Here is a 20,533-nt window from a genome sequence, read left to right as displayed (position 1 = left end):
CCTTGTTTTCACACAAATAAACATATTTTGAGGCAGTATCAGAAAATGACTCCAGTTCGGTTCCTTTTTATTATATATAACATAGATTATTTTTAGCCCAGTGACCAGTTCCCAGCCTTACAATCACTATATAAGGAAACTTAACAAGCAGGAACTATCTAAGAACAAATTGAAGTGGTCATTGTAAAAATGCTGCTCGTCTGGTCCGGGGAATGTTTGCAGCTTGAGAAGTCACACTCCTCATCTGCTTACTTGTTTATGTCACTGGCATGTAATATTTGAGGCAGCAAGACATCGGGACAACCAGTATAATAGATCACATACTCTCCCAGTACGTGTTATATGAATCTCAGCACAGCGCTGCCGAAACATATTGCAAAACCAACACTATCACTGGACCAAAGTGGGGAGAGTTTAGCGGAAATAAGACTGACAGCCAGGGGGGAAGTGCAATGTGTGCGCAGCGGAAATGACAGGCGCGGTTGGCATTCCAGCGGAAGTAAAAAGAGTGCGTGGCAGTAGAACAGTGGAAAAGACAGGAATGGTTAGCAGCCCGTAGGAAGAGTGTGTGGCGGAAATGGCAATCGTGGATGGCAGTCCCGTGGAAGTAGGGAGAAGCGGATGTGGTTGGCAGTCCAGCAGAAGCGAAAACAGCGTATGGCGGAAATGACAGGTGAGGTTGGCAGTCCGACGGAAGTTAGACAATGAGTGGCGGAAGTGACTGGTGTGGTTGGCAATCAGGTATACCTGAGGAAGTGAGGAGGGTGTGGCGGAAATGAAAGCACAATTGTGTGACAGCCTGGACGGAAGTGGGGAATGAGTTGCAGAAGTGGGTGGGGGAATGAGTTACACAAGTGGGTGGGGGAATGAGTTACACAGTAGGGGATGAGGGAAGAGTTTGAAGTGAGTAGTGTACACTGTGAAGCTGAGTAACAGGGGCGATGACAGCTGGGGCTCGGAGCATTCTACAGAACTGGGTACAGAGGCTTTACGGTCCTCTCACCCGGCTCACCGGAAGGAGTTACTCCAGGGCTACACACACTCATGTAAGAAGACTCGGTTTGGGTCATGTAATGTCCTTTATTCCCAGTGTCATGGCTTTGAGGTGAAATGCGAGGGACCATAGGTTGTTGTAGAACTGCATTAGAGCACATAAACAATAAGCAATAATAATACACAATGGGTGGACTTTTCTCTTTCATTTTCAAAGCTTAACTGATCCAACTGAAGAGAGAAGCTCCAGATTCGGTCTGCTCCATTTTTTTATAAATTTCCAATATACTGATTTATAGTACATAGAGCACTGAGGAGTCAACTGAGGGAACAATAGGGGGAGTGGGTGAACCTGTCCGGCTTCCCCTATGGAAGGATGACATTGCACGGTGTTTACTATGGATTGTAACTACAGGCATCCGTGTATTAGAGTGTAAATGTGTAATCACACAGATGACGGGGTTATCCTACAAACTGATATTTATCATATCATATCATTTGGAGACTTGCAGAGACAATTACTGATAGACTTGACCCGACATTTTGTTTATCTCCTGGAAAAACACATGCTGAGAGTAGTACTGAGTACTTGTAGTACTTGTGTGTCTACATGTGTATGCATCGCTTTTGTTTTTCACGCCTTTTAATGCATTTTTGTCATACTTTTTCTTTTGGACAAAGAAGGCGAAATACAGTCTAGGTTGCTAGGGGAATGGCTTGTTGTCATGCACTAAAACACAGCTCCCGCTAAAGCCTGTGGGGCTAAAAATGTAGCACTGAAAGCACCTGCAACTTTCCAAAAACCCCACTTCATGATGTTGCTAATGTGTGAATGGACATCATAGATCAGGGCTCAAAATTTCCACTCACCTGCTCACATCTGGCAAGTGGAAATAAAGTGAGGGCGAGTCAGGCACGAGTCCAGTGGCAGGATAGGGGAAGAGAAGGTGGGGGGTACCGGCCGCCCGGGACAGGCGAACGTACATAATTGTACTGCAGAGCAGCCTGCAGGCACACTATGGCCCCCAGCGAGCAGCCACCTGAATACAGAGTCCGCCACCTCACCGGGAGGACAGTCAGATAAGGTGATGCTTTCATCTCTGTGTTCTGTGACATGTCTGTAGTCCTCTATAACTGATAGAATTAATCTGCATTTCTGTATAAAGTGTTGCTAGGAGTTGTAGTCCTCTATAGCCTTTACCATTCTGCATTTATGTATAACGTATTGCTGGGAGTTGTAGTCCTCTATAGCCGTTACCATTCTGTATGACGTATTGCTGGGAGTTGCAGTCCTCTATAGCCGTTTCCATTCTGCATTTCTGTATAACGTATTGCTGGGAGTTGTAGTCCTCTATAGCCGTTACCATTCTGTATGACGTATTGCTGGGAGTTGCAGTCCTCTATAGCCGTTTCCATTCTGCATTTCTGTATAACGTATTGCTGGGAGTTGTAGTCCTCTACAGCCGTTACCATTCTGCATTTCTGTATAACGTTTTGCTGGGAGTTGTAGTTCTCTATAGCCGTTACATTCTGCATTTCTGTATAACGTATTGCTGGGAGTTGTAGTTCTCTATAGCCGTTACATTCTGCATTTCTGTATAACGTATTGCTGGGAGTTGTAGTTCTCTATAGCCGTTACATTCGGCATTTCTGTATAACGTTTTGCTGGGAGTTGTAGTTCTCTATAGCCGTTACATTCTGCATTTCTGTATAAAGTATTGCTGGAGGTTGTGGTCCTCTATAGTCGTTACCATTCTGTATAACGTATTGCTGGGAGTTGTAGTCCTCTATAGCCGTTACCATTCTGCAGTTCTGTATAACGTTTTGCTGGGAGTTGTAGTTCTCTATAGGTGTTACCATTCTGCATTTCTGTATAATGTATTGCTGGGAGTTGTAGTCCTCTATAGCCGTTACATTCTGCAGTTCTGTATAAAGTATTGCTGGGAGTTGTAGTCCTCTATAGCCGTTACCATTCTGCATTTCTGTATAACGTGTTGCTGGAAGTTGCTTTGTGTTAATATTGTTAAAGTTGTTGTTGTTGTTGTTAATATTTATTTTTGTAACTTTTATTCCGAATAAAACATGTAACAGTGTCATTTCATAAAATAATTTAGGAGGGTGTGTTTTGGGGCGGAGTTAAGGTTGGGGCAGTGAAGGGGTTAGGTGGGGCAACTGGTGGCGAGTAACTCTTAAGGTCTAGTAGCACAGGACCTGAAATGTTGAGCCTTGCCATGATTCCTCCCAAATTGAAACGACTGTGTAGACTTGTAAGCCGGAAAGGGCAAAGTGTAAAGCTTGATGAGTGTAGCAGAAACAACTGGTGAGCCTGACAGGGACACAGCGTAGGGATTGGTGAGCCTGATGGAGACAGAGCGAAGGGATTGGTAAAGCTGATGGGAACAGAGCATAGGGATTGGTGAGGCTGATGAGGACAGAGGTTAGGGATTGGCGAGCTCGAAGGGGACAGAGGTTAGGGATTGGCGAGCTCGAAGGGGACAGAGGTTAGGGATTGGCAAACTCGAAGGGGACAGAGGTTAGGGATTGGCGACCATGACAGGGGCAGAGCGTAGTGATTGGTGAGCCTGATGGGGGCAGAGCATAGGGATTGATTCTCTACAAGGTTTGTGATATATAAATACAGAACATACATACATTCTAATGCCACTTTCTTCATAATGTACAATTGCATGAACAAGTTGTGAATTGTCTGCCTACAATAACAGAATGCTTGGAATCTAAATAGGGGTCTGTCATGTTGTTACACTGAGCTCACTATTCAGACATTGCAATTCAGCAGGTAGTCCCGCTGCAAGGGTTAATTTTTTTACATGTCCCAAGTTCTTCTAAGGTGAATATTGCCTCTAATGTCTGTTGTGAGCTATTGCAAATAGTCCTTAGTTATCAGGTGATTTACATCAGCAAGGTAAAGAGAAGCCCCAGAGCGGATTATTATTCATGTTAAGTAATGAAGGGTTTTGTTGCAGCCTTTATGGAAAACAAAGCGAGTGGGAATCAGGAATCGCAGTCCCTGGGAAGTTGGGGCATTTACACAGAGAACACAGACTGTATTTGCTCAGAAGAACAGGAATGCAGATGAGCCAACTAGTTTGAGTCAGAACTCACAGCAGGGTCAGGCCGACTTGCTGTGAATGAGCTTGATAAAGCTGGACAGGTCACAATTAGGGTTGGCCAGCTCACTGCTGGTCTTAATGCTTCTCCAGAAGACTACTTACCAGGTGGCCTCCAGAAACTCCCCCAAGGTAAATTGCTCCAAGAGTGCTTAAGAAGCACAACCCCTTGGCAACTGCTGGTGCACGGTGGGACCCTGTGGGGATTCCACTTTCAGAGTAGCAAGGGGTTACAGGACAAGAATTCCCACCATTCTGGCAACACTGGCCAATTAAAGTGTATGTCAGAGCAAAATAGACATATGTGGTACATCTCTGCAATGCACACGCGTTTCTCCATGTTATATCCCTGTAAAGTACAGCAAGTACAGAAAAATGCGTTGTCAGAAATGCTCCCAACGTCAAAGTCTTGTATGCGGACAACATACAGCATGTGTGTGTACAGAGTAGTGTCAGCCCTGCCCACTTGTCTTTTGCTGAACTACTGAATCACGCCTCTTTTTATGCCCACATCATAAACACTAATTGATCTATAGTCCAAGATAAGAACTGGGAGGGACAATTACGCACTTTGAGATAACAGGAAGTGTAGAGAAACCACAGGACACTTTAAATTGCATATTTAACAGACTGAAGGGGAGAAAATAAGAGAAGCTGCAGAATACAGTTGCCAATTGTCTTTTTAATCTATCCTGACACGCAGCGGGGACACAGAGCTCCTTGGGGATTATACCTGGCTGCTATAGGAAAACATCAGGTCATCCGTGAGGGCAAGTTCCCACCAATTACAGAGCGTTCCAGAGCGAGAGCTGCTGGAACTGCGTTCCGGGGCAGGCATGGAGCATTTTTTTTGCGATCGCACTGGACTACAACACAGGCATTGTTTTGCCACGCGTTCTGGTGCAGGCGATCACAATGCTGGTGGGGGGCGTGGCCGTGGTGCCATTGACTTAAATGAACCACCACACTCCCTCCGACCCCAGAACACGGGGGAGTTTAGTGTGCGATTACAGTGCATCCCAGCAGCTACCGCTCTGGAACGCACTGTAATTGTTGTGAAGAAGCAACTATAGATTGTTTCAGGGAAAATTTGGGATCAGAGGCACAGGCCGGACATGGAACCTCTGGCCAGATCATCAGGTATTTTCTGTAAATGCTGGAAAGTTTTTTTTTTGTTTTTTTTAGCTTCACAACTAATTCAGCCACAACTGGTAAGCTTCAATAGAGGAGATTTTTGTTATTGGGTTAAGACACACTTTGAATATTAACTCCCCTCCGTTTGACCATGATGCCATAACCTTGTAAGTGGTCATGTGACTTTCTGCCAGAGATGAGGATTAATCATACTCAAGCAGAAGGTAAGTATTTGGGATATCTCTTTAATGTTTTCATGGTGTCACAGTAGATTCTGTGTATTGGAAAAATTTATGTGGCCACAATAGGTCTAAATTGCATAGCGTGGATGAAGGAATCTGTTGGTGCAGCAGTTCCCAACCCCAGAGGTACTTGGAAGCACGTTTAGGAGTACCTGAAAATATTTTTGTAATGGTGGAAAAAGGCTGTGCCAATGGGGAGTTGGGGACTAAATGTGTGTAAACGGTCTGCAAAGTAATCTGTACTAATGTACTATGGCATACCCCAAGGCATATGGCATCCCCCCCTCCAGCCTCCCAGCTCCCTGTTTCATCCCACTGACATCAACACAGTGGCATTTGAGCTGTTCTACTGTTAATGCAATTTGGCCATACCTACCATTCAGCGCAGCCCACCACATGCCTTACTATTAGCCCCGTCCCCTGTCCCACCACCACTGAGGGGTACAGTTTATACAAATCAGCTGCCAAGGGGTACGCAAGTAATCTGAATGTGTTTAGTGGCTTTATACCACACACTCCAAACCGACCTTTACCCTCTTTCACTAAAAATCACATCAGCATACAGCTCTGCATACTGATATGAAATCATCTTACAGTCATTAGTTTAACAAACTTGTTTTTCATTTACTTACAAATAGAGTTTTTCCACTTCCTGGTCCAGTTCTGGCACACAATTTGTAATGTGCCCAAGCGTTGCATTCTGGGAAGGTTACATCAGCATTGCATTGCTGGGTAATCTCATCTGTAATCTCACAAGATCTCAGGGAAAGGCATTTTCCTCCTCTGAGATGATGTGCATGGTCACATGTCCTAGTCACATGTGCCAGAGTTCCAGGAAGTAAAGGGAGATGGATTCATCTGCCCTTAGTAAATACGGCCAATGTGAGAAGAATAGAGAGGAAAAGAGAAATAAAGTATGCGGAGAATACAAAGCCGGCAATTATCTAGAAGTGTGTGTCTGTAGATAGTCATCACTAAACATTCCTAAAGGTGTCTTTGTTGTCATTTCATAGAAATAGTTAAAGGTCCACTTTAAGCTGATGTCACTGTCAGGCTTCCATGGAGGCTGCTGACCTGTCTCAGCCTTTAGGCCTGGTTCCAGGAAGAACGTTTTGTAGCGCGTTCAACGCTCGACGAACGCTCTACAAAACGCTCTACAAAACGCTCAAACATCTAAATCCCATTGTATTCAATGGGTCTGGTACACACCTTGCCGTAATTCCGCCCGTCTGAACGCAATACAAAACGTCCTACGCACAAAGAAGTACATGTACTTCTTTGGTCTTTTTTTTAATCGCGAATCGCGGTAAAAAACGCGCATATTCAATACGCCTAGGTGTGAACCCAGCCTTAGTTTTTTTTCCTTCATGTGTTCCACACAATGGACAGTTTGAGAAGTGCCCATTATCAGCACTGAGCTTTGCCAGGGGACAGGACGGCCTGACATTCAGCCTGATGTTTCTGCTGTGATAGGGAGAGAATACAAGTATTAAAAAACAAAACAAAAACCAGGCAATTCCCAGAAGCCAAGACTGCGCTAAATTAAAACTGTAGATTCACATTATTACAGCTACTTCTTGGTGACTGGTTCTCTTACATGATATGAGAAATCGGAACTTGTTATTATCAGTGATTTCTAATTGTTTGCTTTTGTGTACAACAGATCCCAGTGAAGTTCACCTTGTTGGGGAAAGGTCTTGTGCTGTCATCCCTCTCGGTCCTGGCCATGGAATCGTACAGTTCGAAGAGCAAGCATGCTGAAGTACATGCCAGCATTAAAGGTGCTTTATTTGTGGGGTTTTCAACAATGAGCAGATGTGTTGTTTCAGTGTTCTGTACAGAAATGTGACAATTACATTCTAAATCAGTGATTCTCAAACTGTGTAACCTCAGGTCCTCGGTCATTAAGTTCCTACCCACGTCGCGCCGCACTGGAACTTGCGGCATGTTCCAGTGTGGGCGGGAGGTGCGTTTGGAGTGCCATTCAATTGAATCGCAATGCAACAGCAAGCTGTGATTTGTCTGGATTTGTTTTCTCATTTTGTCTCTCAGTTGAGGTCTACCTATGATGCCAATTACAGGTCTCTCTCATCTTTTTAAGTGGGAGAACTTGCACAATTGGTGGGACTAAATACTTTTTTGCCCAACTGTAGGTGCGATTGAGCAGTAGAGTGTGTTAACTGCATGGGACTGTTCGATTAACGCACTGTACTAGTGTGAAAGGGCCCTCAAATACACTGACAGACACACAACCAGACACATTCTCTCACACTCATACACACTCCAAAATGTTTACACACTCCAAAACATTTTTTAATTATTCTTTTTTCAAGGTCCTCCCAGTCTTCCTACCTTACTAGAACTTGAGTGGATCCTCAGCCTGGGGTCCAGTGTGGGCTGCTGTGCTGTGACAGAGCTCCATCCATATGTGCATTGCTGGTACAGCTCCCTTGCGCACCGTATAAAGGTGCCAGGAGCCAGAATGTGACGTCAGTCCAGACCAGACACCTCTACAGGACACGTGAGGGAGCTTAAAGCAATGCACGTATGAATGGAGCTCCCTTGCGGACAGACCCCCAGCCTACCCCACCTCAAGCTGACACTTGGGGCCAGGAAGCATATTTAAAATGGTTGCTCGGCACGAGAACTGACAGTGCTGTGTTAGGGGGAGGCTGAGGAGCATCTCATCTAGCGCAGCGGAAGACACGGGGTCGTGACCCACCAGTTGAGAACCACGGTTCTAAAGGACTAAACTTGACTGGAAGAACGAACATCTGTCCGCCGCTCCAAACAATTTCTTCTTTAGATTCACTTGGCAAGCAGAACCCCATAGAAGGCAGTCAGAATCCAAATCAAATCTGATCTCACTTGAATAAAAGCGGCTGGATTAGTTTGCATGGGTAACAATGCATAATTCCTCTTCTTGTTTTCCACTTCTAAAACCCTCCATGTTTTGTAAAGGATCATTAACCAGCTCAGACAAGGAGGTGCAAAGAGCAGTGATGAGTTACTGTGTGCCGTGAGATCAGTGAGGGGTGATTAGCTGCTGTGAGTTCTTCTTCTTTTCTAAATGAGGGAGCGTCTTTTATTACATTTATTAAGTGCTGTGATTGTTTAGAGTGCCTGGCCATAGGTGTATCCCCCCTTCTCCCTCCCAAACAGAATGTGGGCACCTGCTAATGACAATAATTATGGACTGGTGGTGATTCCCGACAGTCAGCCAGCAAGATGACCCATGTCTGGGGTGATATTGTAGGAATCCAGTGCCAAATTAATGACAGTACACATGTACCTATTGTACACTTGTCCTCTGCACACTCCACACTGTCATATTGTTGGTTGGTGATGAAAGTAAAAATGTCTTTTTAGATTGCACAGAATTAATTGTTTTTCCTTGTTTTCCTTTTTAAGTGGAAGACATACAGGAGCAAGCTGATTATCTTCATGGCAACGGAGAGACTGACAAGCTGTATGAATTTCTAAGCCAGTATAAGAACAGGTACAGCTGGTTTATGCCACTGGTTCAGTGATGCACGTGATTCAAGTATTGTGATGTTCCGTGATGAAATTCTGACCTGGACAGGCTAATGAAATCAGCTTTATTTTCAGTGAAGATCCCGAACTTCTGTGGAGACTTGCCCGGGCGTCTCGGGATCTGGCTCACCTCAGCAAAACTGCCCCTGATGTGAAAAAGCGTCTGGTGTATGAATCCCGGGACTTGGCTAAGAAAGCGTTGGAACTGAATGAGTCGTGCTCACCTGCTCACAAAGTTAGTGTAAACTATATAGTATTATTGTTATCAATTCATGCCGTCAGTTGTCTGATTCTACACTGTGACAGGTCGTGAACCTTTCCTAGCAGTCTGCCAAGTTGCCTCATTCATCATCATTTTCACAGTAATAAGGATTATTGGAGGAAGCAGGCTGCGCAGGTCTGTCTTCTTAGGAGACTGCAAGGCTTTCCCACACCAGATGGAGGATATAACCATGCCGGTGTGATATGTGTTTGTTATCAGTTGGACATAGCTCATACATTTCCCAGTAGAGGTTCATGCTGAGCCCGATACTCAAAGCATTCTCTCTGGGTCCTCTTGATTCTAATCTGAGATGTTTCTGAACCACATCCCCTCACCATTTCACTGACATTAAACCCAGCAAAAGCAGAACCTTATCTGACATGGCAACCACTGACTATCATCACTATCCATAGCGCATGACACTGACACCAGGGACATGGATTGTTCATGTTCCTAGCCATACATTAATGATTTTATAGGTTTCTACTCTACAACTTCATCTTCATAGTAATACTGTTGCCCGCAGATTGGTGCATATTACAGTATTTGGGTGAATGCATTTGGGCCATGCACTTGATTTGATAACAATGATGTATGTAAGTATTATATTCATCATGCTGCTTGTGCCCTGAATTTGTGAATATTCGTTACTAAAAGCTGTTCTCCACGTTCAACTCTAACGTATACCTATCCTGTCATCTTCAGTACGCCTCAGAGCAAAACTCCCAGACAGAGTGCTATATACACAGATGAAATGTATACACGCATGTTTACTGACTTACCCAACAAGTTGCCGGATCTGTCATTCTCTAGAGCCTTGTGATTCACACACTACACACCAGACAGGTGACAATCATAAGCTATAGTTTTGTTTGTTTGTTTTTTAGCTTCGCTCAAACTTCTTCCAAATCTTTGTCACTTGAGGGCTCTTGCACAAGGATGGTGGCTCCCATACATTGTAAATGCTGATGTATTCATGCTGGCAGAGCGCTCCAGGTACAGCGTACAGACTCACAAAAAAAGTCAATGGTACTACGTAAATGCGCACATGTGCACAGATATACAACAGCGCACAGCCATTAACTTTATTGTGAGGCTGTACGCTGCACCTACAGTGTATGGGAGGCGGCGTCCGTGCGCAAGAGCCCTAATATCCTACGTGGTAGCTAGGGCAAACTTTCTACATGGGCCATCAGCATTTTTATGTCCCAAAATGATATTTCATATTTATTGGTCAAATCCTTGTATTTAAAAAAAAACAAAACAACCCAGTAGAATAATATAATACCCAAAACAAGTAGAGTATATGTCCAACTAATCGATTATGAAAATAATCGTTAGCTGCAGCCCTAGTTACAACCCATTCTTTTGTTTCAATACAATACTGTATATTTAGCTTTTGCAGCTCTGGTTCACCAAGTTTGCACATATTAGTAATTCAGTTTTGTTGTCTTTATTTTAACTTGCATTGCAGTATAAATATTAAGCTCATTTGTTTTGTTGCCACTTACCACTACCAATGGCGCATATCTGTAAGTTAGTTCATTGTCATCGTCCCCATCCATTCCCAATGATTCCTGTTGTTTCTATCTGTTTCTGTTCCAGTGGTATGGCATATGCCTCAGTGATGTGGGGGATTATGAAGGCACCAAAGTGAAAATTGGGAACTCCTATATTATAAGGGAGCACTTTCAGGTACAGTAAACCCATGGCTGAAGAATACATACACACATATAAAAGCACTGCAGTGATTGGTCCACTCTGTACAGCTCGGGTGAAGCTTGGAAGTTATAGGGATCCTCTCATGAGGAGATGTACCTAGCCACTTGGCTAACAATGAAATTAGGTAGCTGTTGTAGCCAGAACCACTAAGGTGCACAATATATCTGTGTCAGTGACTTTCCCAATCATTCAGACGGTAGTATAGATAGATGTATACATAGAAGGGCAGACATACACCGAGTGGCCAGATTATTATGACCACCTGACTTTTGTAGGCAAATTAGCTAGAATTTTGCGCTGAAGTTGCTAGAGGGCCAGACCATTATAGATAGGGAAGCAGGTTGTTTACCACGACGGTAGAAGTGATTTTTCTTCTGAAGATATGGGTACACAACGCGATTTAACAGCCTTTGAACGTGGGATGATTGTTGGCACTCAGAGCCATGGCGCGGGTATCAGCAAAACAGCAGAATGAGTTAAATGTTCAAGAGGGGCTCATTGTTAAAGTGTTTAAAGACTGGACTGTCAGCCGAAAATCTGGGTCTGAACGTGCGAATTGTGGCCGTCAGCGGCTAGTCAATGTTAGGGCAGAACGGAGAGTGGCAAGACTGGTACAAGACAACAGAAGGGCAACAGTGCAGTGTCAGATTCCTCGCATCACCTTGCAACATCTCATGGAGTCACGAGGCGGCCCAACAAAGTCATCTTGTGGAGTCATCTCGTGGCCCAACGAAGTACTGATGGGGTGGTCATAATAATCTGGCCACTCAGTGTATGTCTCCTATGGTGGAGAGACCTTGTAGCCTTGTACTAAAAATAAAATAAAGCATAGCCACCCTGTGTAAAAAAAAAAAAAGACATTTTATACTGGCATCAGTGAGAGATCTTTCCTCGTTTCCAGAACTCCAAGCACCTCTCAGACACCTCCAGAGCAATGCAAAGATAAAGGCAAACATACAAAATGCATTATTCTCTAAACACCTTTTATGGAGGGAGCCAATGTCTGTTGTGTACTATACATCATTAGTATACATCCACAATTCCCAGTACGTTTGTGCTGCTTCGTGTTCATTGCGATCTTACCTGACCAGCATTGGCAACTTGTAAAAGTCCTAATTCAATCAGTGGAATGATACCGCAATCCCTTTCTAAATGCTGCTCAGGTATATGGTTGGTGTTTTGGCAAGGTCCACTCCTTGTTTTCATCTCCAGGGTATGAACACGTTTTTACAGAGGTCAGTGAGCGCTTGGTTTACAGCTCATTTACTTCTTAAAAACATATGAATAGCCCGGCAGCAGCTTCACTTTCATCACTCAAGAAAAATGGCTCCGTGCAGATGAGGTAAGAATTGCTAGCACCCGATTTGTTTGTAAAAGAGACTTGGCATGTCCTTCCTGCCATAAAACTCTGCTTGCAGGCAGTGGCGTATTTTGGTTTTGTGCTGCTCTAGGCAAGACTAACCTCGGGCACCCCCCCTCAATCTAAATTTGCCCCACCCCATCCTGTTTAGGACATTTTGTGCAACCTGTCAGTCACTGGATACAGTGCACAAGGGGTCTTAGGAGAGCTGTGCATGGTCTCAGGTGGGCTGTATGGGGTCTCAGGAGAGCTGTGCAGGGTTTATGGTGGGCTGTGTGGGGTCTATGGTGGGCTGTGCATAGTCCCTTTCCCTGCATACATGTGCTGCTCCTCTTACCTGCAGCTTGAAGTGCCATCAGTACCAAAAAGATGCATCCCCCCCCACCCTGCTTCTGGGGCATCCCGCCATCAAATCACATGCTATGGCTAGCCCCAAGCCACCCACTGCTTCTTTTCCACCCCCCTGTACAAAGCCAGCTGGACCGCATCTCACTGGACCCTCGCCTCCACCGGGCAGCTCTCTAATTAGGCAGGCGCTCTTATGGCCGCCTAGTTTGCCTCATTAGGCAGCCGCCACTGCCTGATTCTGTGCCGTCCAGCCTCGGCCCACTGAGCAGGTGCCCAGTATGCCCGAGGGCAAGTCCGGCTCTGTCCATCTCATTGGTTTGGGGTGGCATTTTCTGCCGCCCCCCTGGAAAGTGCCGCCCTAGGTAAATGCCTAGTTTGCCTTGGAGTAGATACACCCCTGCTCGCAGGACTGTAGTGTGCAGAGTTACTTATTAAACAAAAAATAAGCAGTATCTTCGATATTTCTGCTGACCTAGATATACAGTATATATAATATGCGTGTTGGCAGGGCAGGAGGGCCAGTCGAGCTCCAACTCTGTGACATAAGGCGGTATTGAACTTCAAATGATGGCCAATTATGATCCTCATTAAATGAAATCACTTCATCTAGCTTTGTTCATAAACATACCTGGAGTTGGACTTTATTTATTGTAGTGCCATGTTATTTTACAAACAGTATTATTGCTGAACATATGTGACATTTTGGTTGATTCATTTTAATGTTCTTGCAGAGGGCCATTGAGCTGAACCCAAAGGATGCCACAACCATCCATCTCATAGGCCTGTGGTATGTGATTTTCTGTAAACATTCACAAATGACTTCTTCACATGCTCCCATTCTGGTGTTGCAGCATTGAAATGGATTTAAACCTTCACTGACATAGGAGTGAATGGAGTCTGAATAGTGGCCATATCAGATGCTTGAGGTGTATTATTGGCCCAGGAAGTGAGGGTTAGCTCCCCCTTCTGTCCTACCTCCTGGGTAGTGGCCGCAGGCTTGTGCTTCTCGGAGGGCTGATACCCACAAGTCTACGGCAGAGACACAAATGGTGGAGCCCCGCTGTTGGCTGCCATATTGCTGCACACATTGGAGGGAACTTATACAAAGTGTCTGAGACAACCAATCAGCTTCTGTCTTTCATTTTTTTTCCACACAGCTTAGAAAATGAAAATGTAAAAGCTGATTGGCTGCACTCCAGTTGAGGCAAAGTTTGTCTCAGACACTTTTTATTAGTTCCGCCAGTTGTATGTCCTCAGTGACATGGAAGCTGGTGGTGTGTTGTTGGATGTAGCACCTCACAGATGACAATAATTCTGGCAGACCCAGTGCCTCAGGTCAGCACTGACCACCACTTGACAAGCACTTCTTCACTGACCGCCATGCACCAACAAGCACTTCGCTGACCGCCATGCACCAACAAGCACTTCTTCACTGACCGCCATGCACCAACAAGCACTTCTTCGCTGACCGCCATGCACCAACAAGCACTTTTTCGCTGACCGCCATGCACCAACAAGCACTTCTTCGCTGACCGCCATGCACCAACAAGCACTTCTTCGCTGACCGCCATGCACCAACAAGCACTTCTTCGCTGACCGCCATGCACTTCTTCACTGACCGCCATGCACCAACAAGCACTTCGCTGACCGCCATCCACCAACAAGCACTTCTCCTCTGAGCATCACCAATGAAAAGTCTCAGCAAGTACTGTAAACTGCTGCACTCTGTATGCTAAGCTATGCATTACATTCCTCAGACTGCTGAACTCTGTACACTGAAACGCACAATTATGAGACCTGGAAATGTTAAAGGAATCCGGTATTCACCCAGTCCAGGCGCAGGCTCACTTTTTGCTGGTTGTTTTTAAAGCATTGATCAACAAAGTAGTAACAAACTGTTCCCAGTCTTCCCATCTGTTTATTAAAGATCCAGTCTTTAGATTTGACTGAACCTCTTGCTTAGTGTTCACATATATGTAATATGAATGACTGTGTACCTTACAGGTGTTACATGTTTGCTGAGCTGCCCTGGTATCAGACTAAAATTGCTGCAGCGCTGTTTGCTGCGCCACCAACTGCAACATTTGAAGAGGTAACATGGCTTGGGACATGAACAAGGCTGTGACACTGCTAATGAATACACGTATATACAAGCTGCTGATCCTCTGTCATGTTTTTACTGCTGTCTTTGTGCCGACCTCTCTTTATATACAGTATATATATCCTACGCACGCACGCACACACAATCACATACAGGCACACAATAGGTTGAACTTGATGGACCTGTGTCTTTATTCAACCTCAAATACTATGTATCCAGGTGACTTATGTCACTGGAAAGTAGCAGACATCCGAAATCTGGAATTTATACCCAGAACAGGAATAGAGGGGAAATCTTCCAATGGGGACACCTAGTACAGGAACAAAACTAAATATCCTGAGAGTTACAATTACTGAAGGTGAAGGGTGCAATCTTCTGGTCCAAGGAAAGGAGCGGACTGATGATGGAGGAAATCATGAAGGATTATAGTCTTCTGGGCCTGGGCTGTAAGGGTTGGAAGGTTGAACAACTTTAGTAGCCATGTCACATTATAATATTTTTAGTTTGGGGCAGAGTGGGAAAGGGTTAGATCCTTTGTCGTGTTTTTTTCTCACTGTTTCTGTTGCCTTCAGAGATTTTGCTTGCGATCTTTGTGGTCATTTCAGACAGCAAGTGAGCAGAATCTCTCCAACAGGGGCACAGACGGTAATAAAACATGTTTATTGTAGTGTCGGGAAAGGTAAGAGTCTGTCAGCTCTGTATTGCTTTCCCTGCCCCCCTTTGGGGAGATCTTCCCACTTTCTGCGTTGTCATCTAGACAGGAAGTAAGGAAAACTCTTCCCAATAGGGATAAATGATGATGGCTCTCCCCAACTCAAACCAAATTCTTCTGTGCAGAGGTTTTCTGTCATCTAGCTGCCGGCATGTCTTTGATGCTAACAGGTTTCTGCTTTTCTTTTAGGCCTTACCATACTTTGAGAAGGCTGAAGAAGGTAAACTACTTAACGTTCATCTTTTTCTTTCTTCTTTGAAATGAATAATATATATATACCTAAGAGTTCCATAGGGCTGTCTATAAGATCTTCACACACAGTGGCCAGGTGAAGTAGTGCGCATGGCAGGCTGACAACGCGCCTGCTTTTCAAGGGGCAGTGGCGTAACATAGTCAGCCTGAAACAGGAAGTGCTGGCTCTCCATGAAATAAACTTTGCTTCTGTGGATTGTATACAGTGAGACATGATGCTAGAAACAGCTCGCATAGGTGAGCGTGCCGAGAGGAAACATTTCATCTTCAGATAATCGGCTCGCACGTATACACCTGCGCGTCCAATGCGAAGTCCATTCGGTTGTAACGCGCCAGCCGATTGGCTGATGATGCAGTATTTTGCTTTCCTTCGCTTGCAGTGTGTCACGGGCTTCAGGGTTTACATACAATTTAACATAGGAATTTTACGGTGAGGAAATAGTATAACCGCATCATTCACACATTTGCAGAAGCAGAATAATTCGGACTTTCCGGATGATGTATGTTTAGTTATTTCTCTTTAATATTTACCATTTTCATGGGGATCTGTATTGCCCCGTGTGGAGGAATTGTGTACACCGCTGCAGTGCATTCTATAGAGATCAGAAACCCAGGAGTTGATTGTTCTAGTTCCTGCACTCAGAGCTGGACCGCAGTGGGTGTTTGATACCCAAAAGTTACAGCCAAGCACTGCGGGGAAACACCAGTGTCTGTTTACAAATGGCCCTGGGAGAGTGATAGGTATGTACCGGTAGTTACTTTTATAAATTGATAGTAATTGTCAAAGTGGAAATCTACAGAAAACTTTTATGAGTGAGGAAAGGATGAAACTTCCTTTTTTATGTTCGTATAGGAGACAATTATTTGAAAGATGCGTCTCCACTGTGGTGATTTTTCCCTCACTTCCTGATCAAGTGACAACTCTGACAGGAAGTTAAAACCTCTCCAGTGGGGACACAGCAATAAAAAGGTTTTAACCCTTCTCCACTCTTATCTAAAACAAAGCTCAAAAACTGAAATGGGCCGAAAACGGAGCAGAATTTTTATTTGCAGTATCACTTCTATTATTACCGCCCAATTCATTGTTTTACACTGAGCTAGAAAAACGTCATATCTGAACATCAGCTTCCTTTTATGGAGAAATAAAAAAACAACATGTATACACCTATATGTATGTAGCATACACCGTGCTGCTTTTCCTGTAGAGGAAGTTAAAGGAGAACTATGGAGGTGAGTGATTTTCACATCCTCATAGTTCTAGCCGACCTGTGCTCACCTCTCGATCCTGTTGACAGAGGAGGGGCTGGATTCACCCCTCCGATCCGCCAGCGCTAACTGGCGGAACGGACGGGGTAGGGGGCGGGTACAGCTGGCTCTGCCTCTAGATAGTCAGAGCCAGCTGTCAGTCATGCACAGCTTCAGCTGTGGCCTCTCAGTATACCGCGAGCTGTATACTGAGCCTAGGGTGACGGGAGGACGCTAGTTTGTGTCCTCCAGTTACCCAAATGAGAACTATGGGGAAAACCCCGGACCCTATAGTTCTCCTTTTAATAGGTCATTCATATTGAAGACCTTGCGCTGTCACATCACTCGCAGCATTCAACAATTGAAATGTTCTTTCTTTACTATACAAAAGTTCCTCCAGGATTCTCTGCTTCACATTAATGTGTTCATTGTGTTCCAGTCGATCCAAACTTCTACAGCAAAAACCTTCTGTACCTGGGCAAGACTTTCTTACAGCTGAAGAAAAAGGAACAAGCCTTACAGTGGCTGCAGAAGGCCAGAGAGTATCCATTACAGACAGAAGAAGATAAAGAGGTATATACATTGTTTGGTGACCACAATAGTGTACACCACACACAAAGGTCTGCAGTTGTATATGGCAGGGCCATCGTTGTGTACAGGTACCTTTTGTGCCCCGCTGCTCAGATTCTCTTTCTGTGTCAGGAGCATTTGTTCACCACAAACCCTTTGTTTTTTCTTGTCTATCGAGGAAGACATGAAGCCTTTTACTGCTGACTACAGGAGGATTGCACGTTGGCAAGCAAACAAAAAATGATGCCAGCCCAGGATAACCCCTCTCACTAGCAGCATGCCTCAGTTCTTCCTACTGTCCTAGAGGGAATGGTCTTTTCTTTTCCATTGACCCTCATTGTGTCAGACTGGTTCAGGCAGATGTCATACGCTGACCCCTAGCAGACACTCGGTGGGTTCTACTAAACTCACAATCTTCTGTCCCAGGGACCAATTTTCATGGCTGTTGATGCCCAGGTTCTGAGGGCAGGGGCTTCTCAGAGTCTGTGATTCCTATGTTATTTAAAACTAGGAAATCCACTTCTCACAAGGTCTATCACTAGACATGGAAGGCATGCTTTGCTTGAGGTGAGTCTCAGTGCTTCCACCCCAGAAGGAGTTTCTCTGTGGGAAGAATTCTCTTCTTAGAGCTGGGTCTGGACCAGCGTCTGACTCTCAGTACTATGAAGGGTAAGGCTTCTTCCCTACCTATCCTATTTCAGAGACTGTTGGCCTCTTACTCTCTGATTAAGACCTTTTATACTCCCATGTAGTTTCCCCCATCCGTTCCCCTGTGACTCCATGGGTTCTGAATCTGGTTCTCTCTGTGCTTCAGAAACCACCATTTTAACCCATTAGAGACCTACCTCTCTGCCATCACCCACAAGGCGATATTTATTGTAGCCTTCTGGCACCTGAACTGGTGACCCTAACCTGCAAGAAACTTTTTTCTGGTTCTGCATAGGGACAAAGTGTTGAGGCCCTGGACTTCCTTCATGACTAAGGTAGTTTCTGCCTTTCAGCTGAACCAGGTCATTGTTCTTCTGTCACCAAAAGGAAATCTCCTATTGTCTAGATGTTGTAGATACGGTGAGAATATCTCTCAGGATTCCTTATTTGTAAATCTGGATGGACCTGGTAAGGATGCACCGGTTTTCCAATTCCACCATCTCCAGAAGTCTCAAACAGACCATCATCCAAGCTTAGATTCTCAAGATTCAGGTCCCCCCCTTTCTTCTCAAGGCGCAGACTACTAAATATGGAAGTGCTTCTTGGGCTTTTCGGCATCAAGCAACAGTTTTCCAAATTTGCATGCTGCCACTTGGTCTTCTGGTCACACGTTCTTTAAGTTCTGCCAGGTGAGCATTGCAACCTTCTCTAATGCCAGCAGTGCGAGTAAGGTCCTACAGGCGGCTGATTGAGCTGCAGGCAATCCCTAGTTGTCTGTTAGCATTTGTTTGCTGTGTTATCCACCTTCAGTTGGATCATCCTGCATCCCTGAACGGAATCTGGGATATTTGTACTTGCCGTAAAATCTTCTTCTCAGAGTCCATTAAGGCATAAAGGCCCCACACTATGGGTTTATGATCATGCTCTATATACTGCTTTGCTACAAGTGCGGCATTCTGGTAGTGGTAAGGGTTATCTTTTTTCCCCCCCTCCCGTGTCCAATCCTCCTATAGGTGGCAGCATAACCCAAAGGATAAAGACTTCCTGTGTCCCACAAGAAAAGGATTTTACGGTGAGTGCAACAATCCTATTTTTTTCATTCCCGTACAAGTCTATGGGAATGTATGTTTGTTTGAAGCGTGCCAAATGCAGATCCAAAGGAGGCCAAGTGCACCTCTCAATGAGTTCTGAATGATCTCGGGAACATCCCATACTGATGTCAAACTAAAGCCCTTTGACACAGGCCCTACATGGTGAGTTCAAACTGGACCCTAAAACAAATGAATTTTCTTTGTATTTTGCCTCAAATTGTTTTCTTTAACTACCACTTCTTCCAAGGTTCTTTCCTAGTACTTCTCAACCTCTCTGATCCCCCTTAGTGGGAGGAGTTAATAGCAGAAGGAAGTGACAATACAAAATATGCAGGATGGACTGGGAAGAGCTGATCTATGCAGCACCCCTGGTACAAAGAGCCGAGTGTCCTGATATACACAGAAGGGAACTCTAGAACATGCACTTCACCAATATTCCTATCCTCACTGGTTCATTTTAGACGCAAGAATAATCTTCACCTGACTTTGATTATGGCTTCAAGTGACACTATGACCACGGGGTCCCTGCCACAAAAAATAAACAAAGCTAGCGCTGCAATTACCTTTCCAAGAAGCGGGTCTTTAAAAGCCGTCTTCATACTGCTCACATAGCATACACCCTAGACAGAGGGTCTCCTTACTCTTCTCTGGTGCTGAGCAGTCCTAAATGCAGAAAGTGTCGCTAACCTGACAACATTAACGCTCCGCTCTGCACCTTTACACTGTGGTGACACCCTGGACTCCCAGGATGTTCTCTGAGTTGAATAGCACTATACAGGGCACATGTGATGGCTAGGTGAATTGCGGTGCTATTAGGAAATAATGGCATTGCAGTAAGTGGGGTGGTATCTCATGCAGAATTGCACACACTCCCACATTGCAAAGATATGAATGGAGCCTTATAGCTGCACTCCAGCCAAAAGTGAACATGAAAGTACTCATGGGGATGTAACAATTGAACACAATCCAATCACTGTGCCCAATGTATAAGAAAAGTAATTATCAATAGAAGAATATTCACAAGTAATAAGTATACATTTCTAACAAATCACTCTGTTCACTGTAATGATTGTTCTTGTATTACAGGTCCACAAGGAGGCCACTGATCTTCTGAAGTCATTAGGAGAAAAAGTCTGATGCTGGATGTACCCCCTAAATAGGATCATTCTACCCCATAGGAAACCATCTTCT

At 44.7% G+C, this 20,533-nt stretch overlaps 1 protein-coding gene across 2 annotated transcripts; it reads left to right on the top strand.

The window, feature by feature from the left end:
- The first annotated feature begins 892 nt into the window (after positions 1 to 892).
- RMDN1 (regulator of microtubule dynamics 1) lies at positions 893 to 20,533 on the top strand. 2 transcript variants are annotated; one of them, XM_018555768.1, is made up of 10 exons: positions 893 to 1,046; positions 7,161 to 7,278; positions 8,909 to 8,996; positions 9,107 to 9,266; positions 10,899 to 10,988; positions 13,455 to 13,510; positions 14,728 to 14,815; positions 15,726 to 15,756; positions 17,473 to 17,606; positions 20,429 to 20,533. In XM_018555768.1, the coding sequence occupies exons 1-10, from the start codon at positions 942 to 944 to the stop codon at positions 20,477 to 20,479; spliced, it is 921 nt and encodes a 306-aa protein (XP_018411270.1). In that variant the 5' UTR covers positions 893 to 941; the 3' UTR covers positions 20,480 to 20,533. The 2 variants fall into 2 exon arrangements, with proteins under 2 accessions (XP_018411270.1, XP_018411271.1); XM_018555769.1 differs by having other exon boundaries at positions 15,726 to 15,770; positions 17,517 to 17,606.

This window comes from Nanorana parkeri, unplaced genomic scaffold, assembly GCF_000935625.1.
Source record: "Nanorana parkeri isolate BGI_ZX_2015 unplaced genomic scaffold, ASM93562v1 scaffold213, whole genome shotgun sequence".
NCBI classification, from domain to species: Eukaryota; Metazoa; Chordata; class Amphibia; order Anura; family Dicroglossidae; genus Nanorana; species Nanorana parkeri.
The sequence above is the reverse complement of the archived record's forward strand: the minus strand, read 5'-3'. Positions and strand labels throughout refer to the sequence as shown.